Here is an 8,410-nt window from a genome sequence, read left to right as displayed (position 1 = left end):
AAGGACCCACGGTCATGCTAGACACCGGTGTATAGATACTCGTCACCATGCCTATACACCGTACTCGATCATTTAGCAATTAGAAAATAATAACACTCTAATCCTATTCCCTCAAGCCAAAGTTAGATCAAACACTTACCTCGAATGCTCCAAACTCAACTCAATCCTATAGTATAACTCTCTGTTTTAAAAGGCAGAATTGGGACTCGCCCGGGGCTCGCCCTGGGGCGGAGCACTCGTAAAACGCCCCTGGGCTTATGTGTGGGGCTTAGTTCCGTGAGACTTACGCCTCGGCCACCGGGGCTTACGCCCCGGACACGCCCAACGCCCAGGGTACTGGGCTCGCCTAATAGAACTTTATGCAATTGTATGTAACTAACCTTGTAAATCCTCAAATTTTCTTAACAAATCGTAGACTATTCAAAATTACTTCTTTCTTAATCATAAATCATTAAGTTGAGTATTTTATGTCATAATTAAAATAAAAATTATTGCACGTTATCCGCTAAGACTGCTATGATAGTAAATATTAAATAAATCTTTCATTTCAAAAGTATTTATTTATTAGCTTTTGTTATGTCTTTACTATATAATAGTCCATAATTTTTTTTAATTATTCTTCTAAATATTTTTTTTTTTTTACTTTTACGAGATACAATACTTATTAATTTAATATCTCAGTATTAGCTAGTAGCTATTTACAAATAATTAGTTATCATGATACTGTATGGTGAATTATGTGTTAGTTTATTAACTTGTTGAAACTTAAAAATAGATGATGCTAGAGAATCATATTTAAATTGTGAATTATGTTTTTATATAAAATCTCTTTCGAATAGAAAGCAAATTAAATAAAAGTAGTATTTTAAGTAAAATATTAAATTATAATATTGAAATTCTTTCAAGATTTATTACTCCTTAAGAGATACATATAAGATTTCGTATAGGATATATTTCTTTTGATGTTTGAGTTGTAACGATGTTGCAACTAATTTGCATATTATGATATATGTCATACTTTTCGTATTATTCATAGTCAAATTATAATTTGTAAATATTTTAAATAGATTATTTGTTATAATTTTGTGATTTTGATGTAATTTTTATAATTATTTTTTATTTTATACTATCTTAAAAATCTTGAAATTAGTAAAATTTAAAGATCCATGGGACTTACGCCCCATGTCTCAGGGCTTACGCCTCGCCTCGTCAGAGGTAAAACGCCTCGCCTCACGCCCCCGTCTTTTAAAACATTGATTCAAATCATTTTAACCCGCCCAATCAGCGCATTTGACACCCTATCTACGATCAATTCGACTACAATTGTGATAGACGGTAGAATCGATAAGAAAACTAATTTTTCCTCTTATAATCTATTCTTTTTTCTTTTCAAAAAGAGACTGAAAGACAGAGCCAAAGATATAGTTAACGACATAATATTCATCGGCAACGTGTTTTTCACTCCTTTTTTAAAAACTCTTTTAAAGAGTATAGCAACACATTTCAATGCTGCATTCTACTCCTAAGAATTTGCAAACGGTTAAAGTTCATAACAAAATTTAGCCGATTAAATTGCAACAGACAAACTACAAGCCCTCAACCACTTCTAGATGATCTTCATTGTTCTTAACGACGATGCCTGCATTGAAAAAAAAGTTGGATACTGTCAAAACTATCTTTCATCCCAGTATAATAATTATATTTCCTTCGTTCCGAAAAGAATATCACATTTTTCTTAAAAAATAATTTTTTCATCTTACCCTTAATCATGATATGCTTTTATGGTCAAACATCTTAACATAAAATAGAACGGAGGTTGTAAATTCTCAAAATATTACTTTGGTCCAATGAAATTGCTCGGTGATATATCTAAGACGTTTGGACTATTACAATTTAGAGTGCCAAAAATCCAATATATAACCATAAAATGCTCGTTCTTTGATGATATCAAAAACAATGGTTTCCATTGTATTACTAGTTTTATTTCTTCTTACAACAACAAGCCATGGAAATCTTCAAGACTTTGCTACGTGCATGACTCTTCACTCTACTTCAATTGTTCACTCCCAAGGATTTCCTTCATATACATATCTTCTACAAGCAGCTGAACAAAATCCAAGATGGTTAAACTCAACATCACTACTTAAGCCATCATTTATAGTGACACCAAAGACACAAAATGAAATCAAATTAGTCATTCTTTGTAGCAAGAAGCATGGTTTACAAGTTAGAGTAAAGAGTGGAGGGCATGATTATGAAGGCCTATCTTTTCTTTGCAAAACCCCTTTTGTGATCCTTGATTTAGTCGATTTTCGATCGATTAGCATCAACTTAGAAGATGAAACTGCTTGGATTCAAGCTGGTGTAACAATTGGAGAATTTTACTATAACATAGCCAAGAAAAGTGACATTCTTGGATTTCCTTCTGGCTTATGCCCAAGTGTTGGTGTTGGTGGGCTATTCAGTGGAGGTGGCATTGGCACTATGATGAGAAAATATGGCCTCTCTGCTGATAATATAATAGATGCATATTTGGTTGATGCCAATGGTAGAATCCTTGACAGAGAAACTATGGGAGAAGATGTATTTTGGGCAATTAGAGGTGGTGGAGGAGCTAGTTTTGGAGTAATAACAGCCTGGAAAGTGAAGCTGGTTCGCGTTCCACCCCTTATCACAGTTTTCACAATTCACAAGAGTTTAGACCAAGAAGGTGTCAAACTTGTCCATAAATGGCAATATTTAGCTAGTAAACTACCCGAGAATCTCTTCATCCGAGTCCTTATTCAACAAATCGATGGACCTGATAGCCAGGGAAACGCGAAGCCAGTGGAACTCTTGTTCAATTCCCTCTTTTTAGGATCAAAACCTGACCTGGTTTCTATAATGAACAAGAGCTTCCCTGAATTAGGCTTGAAAACGGAAGATTGCACGGAGATGAGCTGGATAAAGTCCGTTCTCTACTTCACAGGCTACGAAAAAGGGGAGCCACTAGAAGTCCTGTTGGATAGAAAAACACAATACAAGAGCAACTTCAAGGGAAAGTCAGATTTCGTCGTTGAGCCAATCCCAGAAAGTGTTTTCCAGGGGATCTCAGAGAGGTTTTTGCACCAAAAGTTGGCTTTTATGATATTGGATCCTTTAGGAGGGAAAATGGATGAAATTTGTGAATCTGAAATACCATTTCCTCATAGAAAAGGGAACCTATACAACATACAATACATAGTGAAATGGGATTCAAATGATATGTTGGCATCCAAACAACCTTTGTATTGGATGCAAAGGCTTTATAAGTACATGGAACCGTACGTCTCCAAGTCACCTAGAACTGCTTATATCAATTATAGGGATCTTGATTTGGGAATCAATCAGCAGGGAAATTACTCAAGTTATCGACAAGCTCTGACTTGGGGTACGAAGTACTTCAAAGGTAACTTTCCAAGATTGGTAAGAGCTAAGCATCAGATTGATCCAAGCGACTTTTTCACAAATGAACAAAGTATTCCTTCTCTTTTTTGTTAGTACAAAGGAAACCTATAACTAATATGAGTTCCCAGTTTCCCTATAACAGTTTACATCTTATCGTTCAGCTAAAAAACAAAATAGAACTTTTCAACTCCCTCTAAAGTTAACTAGAAAATCACTGAGAACTATGAAAATGGTCACTGCTTGAAGAGCATAATTGCCAATACAAAAACTACTTTCAGTTCAAGCAGTCATAAATGTAAGTTATGCAAAAGATTACTAGTCTGTCCTGCATTCTAAGAATGAAAATTAATATATGAAATCTAAATGCTGAAGTAGAAAGATTGAGATAAAAGACTGCTTTTCCATAACTCGAGTTCCTTTTCTACCACGAGCTTTAATACAGGATTGTATCTGGACGCACTTCTGCTCTAGTCTGTGTTGCTAGATCGATCAAAATTGCCTACGCTAAAAAAGCCCAACACAGGATATTACAATCTAATTAGAGGCTCCAAATTAGATTAATACCTGATATTGATCCAGGGTTGTTCCTGCCACATATAGGAAGCAATGGTAGTGTACCTTCTATCTTTTGCTTGAAGGGATCAGACCCAAAAGCACATAACTTTACAAAATTATTTTTCAAATGAACAGTGACAAAGTACCAATCCAGACTGTTTGCTCTTAAAGTTTAAGTCAGAAACCTGCATTGCAGGATAATCTTATCAGTAAAGAGAACATCCGGGCAGTCGTGTGCATGAATTTGCAAGAAGGAGAATGACAGAGAACCACAATAAACCAAAATTGAAATGGTAGGGAACAGCAAGGTATGATCAACCTTGTCAAACATGTCAACCATTTTCAAAATCCACGTATTAAGTAATACTATGACTTCAAAAATAGTTAAATACCATGTTTCAAAGTTAGGAGAGAAACTTAGTCAACATATATTCCCTCCCGATTACATGAAAGCTTTAACTAATATAGCACACACAAGAGAAACCAACCTTTTCTTGGTCATGGATACCTTCATCATTTTGAAAGAAGCAGCAGTCCAATATATTTAGACGCCTTGAAAAGTGAACTAACTCCTGCTTTAAGCTAACTAATTCTTGCTGTAATATATCATTACAGCTACTTGTTTGGCATGCTTCACCAGCAACTTTTCAAACTTCAACTGCTTCTTCAACATCTTCATTTTAGCAGTTTCAACATGCGAGCTACAATCATGTGCAAAAAGACGAGAGTCAACAAAAGAGCTTGTTTCAATTTCTTTCTGCAGATTATCAGACTTCATTGAGTCTATCTTGTGCTACATCAGAGTTTGAGTTGATCTCAAATTCATATCTAGCAAAGTGTCAACTGTGCAGCTCCAAGAGTGAACCCCAGTCTAGGTATAGTGCAGGTAACAAATTACAGTAAGAGCAAAGCATTAGCAGAAGTCCTTTCAACAAACACGTAGCACGCTAGGCAATAAAAAGAGAACGCAACTTTCAACCGGCCATAAGAATGATTTCTCAAAATTAGCATTTGTAATTAAAGAACTCGTAAATGTTCAAATAAAGAAATATTCAGTAGATAAAATCCATACGGAAACAAAAAAGTAGATAAAATCCAAGCTTGCTACTAAAATCTCAAAATGAGAGACCTCTTAAAAAAGGTTTGTGAGGCCATATTCTCAATTTCTCCTAAATAAGGATAATCGGGAAATCCCTTGTTATCGACTTGAAAATTTGGTGGATAATATATCCGTCCCTCTACCCTTAATTTTCCCGAATACCGGACTTAATTCACACCAATGTTTTAAAAGGCATGGGCGTAAGGCGAGTAAACCCTGAGACATGGGGCGTAAGTCCCACGGATCTTCAAATTTTACTAATTCCAAGAATTTTAAGATAGTATAAAATAAAAAATAATTATAAAAATTACATTAAAATCACAAAATTATAACAAATAATCTATTTAAAATATTTATAAATTTTAATTCAACTATGAATAATATGAAAAGTATGACATATATCGTAATATGCAAATTAGCTGCATCAAAAGTAATGTATTCCTTACAAAATCTTATATATATATATCTTAAGGAGTAATGAATCTTGAAAGAATTTCGATATTATAATTTGATATTTTTCTTAAAATACTCCTTATATTTAATATGCTTTCAATTTGAAAGAGAATTTATATAAAAACATAATTCACAAATAAATATGATTCCCTAGCATCATTCATTTTTAAGTTTCAACAAGTTAATAAAGTGACACATAATTCACCATACAATACCATGATAACTAATTATTTGTAAATAGTTACTAGATAATACTGAGCTATTAAATTAATAAGTATTATATCTCGTAAATGTGAAAAAAATAATATTTAAAAAAATAAATATAAAAAAAATTATGGACTATTATATAGTAAAGACATAACAAAAGTTAATAAATAAATACTTTTTAAATGAAAGATTTATTTAAAATTACCTATCATAGCATTCCTAGTGGATAACGTGCAATAATTTTTATTTTAATGATGACATAAGATACTCTCAATTTAATGCTTTATAATTAAGAAAAAAGTAATTTTGAATAGTCAACGATTTATTGAGAAAATTTGAGGATTTACAAGGTTAGTTACATAAAATTGCATAAAGTTCTATTAGGCGAGCCCAGTAAGCTAGGCGTTGGGCGTGTCCGGAGAGTAAGCCCCGATGGCCGAGGTGTAAGTCTCACGGAACTAAGTCCCACACATAAGCCCAGGGGCGTTTTACGAGTGCTCCGCCCCGGGGCGAGTCCCAATTCTGCCTTTTAAAACAGAGATTCACGCCATAATTCGAACTGTGTCAACCACACATTCGACACAATAACTTCTAGGCCCGTTTGGCCATAAGTTTTACCAAAATAAATTTGGGATTTATTTTCAAAACTCATGTTTGGCCATAAATTTTGCCCATATTTTGGCCAAATCGCAATTGAGCTGATTTTGGGCCAAAATCCCAAAACTTGGGAATTATATACATGTTTTTCCAAAATAAAGTTGGAAAATATGTTTTGAAAACGTATGTCCAAACACATTTTCATCTTCAAACCAAACTTCACCCAAATCAGATTTTTCAAAATAAATTTGGGATCTATGGCCAAAGCTAGCCTAGTCTTTGCATTCAGTGGTGGAAGTAGGAAACTCAAAAAATAAAAAAAGTAAAACGTAAAGAAACAAAGGATATATATATATATAGTGTCATTTTGGATTAGTTACCTCCTATAGCAAAGGTTGATACCTTATTTATTTTAAATAAATACCCTTTTAAAAAATTATATTCCATAGCTACCTTTTAATTTTTTATAGCCAAATATCTATTTATGGTCACCTCCTACCCTTAAGCCATAAAATAAGGTTTGTATTATTTTTCTCTCTCATATCCCCTCAAATTTCTCTTATCCCCTACCCATATCTATTCTCCCTCTCTCTCTCTACTTCCCGATCTCACATCCTCTTTTCTTCTTCTTGTACAATTTCAACAACTGGCAGTGCCTCTATCGAAGCCTTTGTCGCCGGCGGTGAAGGCCCCTGCAGATTCTGAACGTCCCAACCGACGAGAGAACAAAACCCAACAGATATTCCCAAAATCCAACAAATTCTCATCCATATTCAAGACTTCACTAACCGATCTTTCATCCGAAAATACACACATACTCCTACACCCACCAGATCTGCGGCGAAAAACAACGAAGTTCTTGTCTTAAACTTAAAGGAGCAGAATTTCTAGGCATCACAAGATTTGACAAATTTTTTTGCCATGTCTTTTTCCTACAGCCATCCTAAAAATTATGCGGCTTGATTCATAGGTGAAACTCTAGAGTTTTTCTTGAACAAAGACGACGGAGTTGGGGGCTGAGCAACTTGAATTTTTTGTTAATATATTTCAATGTATCTCGTTGTATTTCATTGTATTCATTGTCTCTTTTTTTCATTGTATTCTATGTAATTCATTATATTCATTATCTTTTTTTTTATTGTATTTCAATGTATCTATTCTATGTATTTCATTGTATTCACTGTCTCGCTATATTCCATGAATGTATTCATATGTTTTTTTTAATTAATATAATTTATGTATTTAGATGTATAATATAATTTCTTTGAAGAGTGCTATATTTTTGGGGTATTTTTCGGTTGAGAATCTTTTTTATAAATGGAAATACAAAATTTTTGTGTTATAATTGAGTTTGTTGAGTTATATTAGGAGTCTATTATGTTAATTGATTCACTTTCCGTTTAAAAAAACAGTGTAATTTTCTGTTTTACGCCGTGAATACAGTCGAATACAATAATCTGTCCAGCTGTAATTCCATATTTCACGCCATGAATACAGTCGAATACACTCTAATATAAAAATTTGTCTAGCTGTAATCCCTTGTTTCACGCCTAGAAATGCTACTGTATTCATGAATACAGTAGCTTAAATACATCGAATACACTCTAAAAAATCTGAAAACATATCTATAGGAGTAATATAGTAAATGGTAGCTACAACTGGCTAATAACCACTAAAACATAGTGGTTTCTGAAAGTTTCTCTATAATTANTTCGGCCCCTTCAGCCCACGTAGCTCCGCCCTATTTGCAACAAGGTGCTTCTTTTTCTCGTAAATTTAGTGCCTTTTGGTTTTCCAAAAGCCAAAAAAGTGACCTTTATGCGTATTATTTGGAGTCCGGAATCAAATGTGGTTCTTTTGGACTCAAAGAACAATATATGTGGAAGAAAAACATAGTGACCAAAATATGTATAGTGTTTTTTTGAAAGACGCTATACTTTAACGGCCGTTTGGCCAGTTAAGTATAGCGTCTTTCAAAAAGACGCTATATTTGAGTTAAAAAAACGGGAAAATATAGCGTCTTTTGTTAAGACGTTATACTATAGCCTCTTAACAAAAGACGCTATATATATA

At 33.7% G+C, this 8,410-nt stretch overlaps 1 protein-coding gene across 1 annotated transcript; it reads left to right on the top strand.

Moving 5' to 3' along the window:
* LOC109208716 (berberine bridge enzyme-like 22) lies at positions 1,845-4,162 on the top strand. Its single transcript, XM_019371867.1, has one exon. It carries the CDS (start codon positions 1,942-1,944, stop codon positions 3,517-3,519), a length of 1,578 nt encoding a protein of 525 aa, XP_019227412.1. The 5' UTR covers positions 1,845-1,941; the 3' UTR covers positions 3,520-4,162.

The sequence above is a fragment of the Nicotiana attenuata genome, chromosome 2 (genome assembly GCF_001879085.1).
Source record: "Nicotiana attenuata strain UT chromosome 2, NIATTr2, whole genome shotgun sequence".
Lineage (NCBI taxonomy): Eukaryota > Viridiplantae > Streptophyta > Magnoliopsida > Solanales > Solanaceae > Nicotiana > Nicotiana attenuata.
This window is presented reverse-complemented; position numbering and strand designations above follow the sequence as displayed.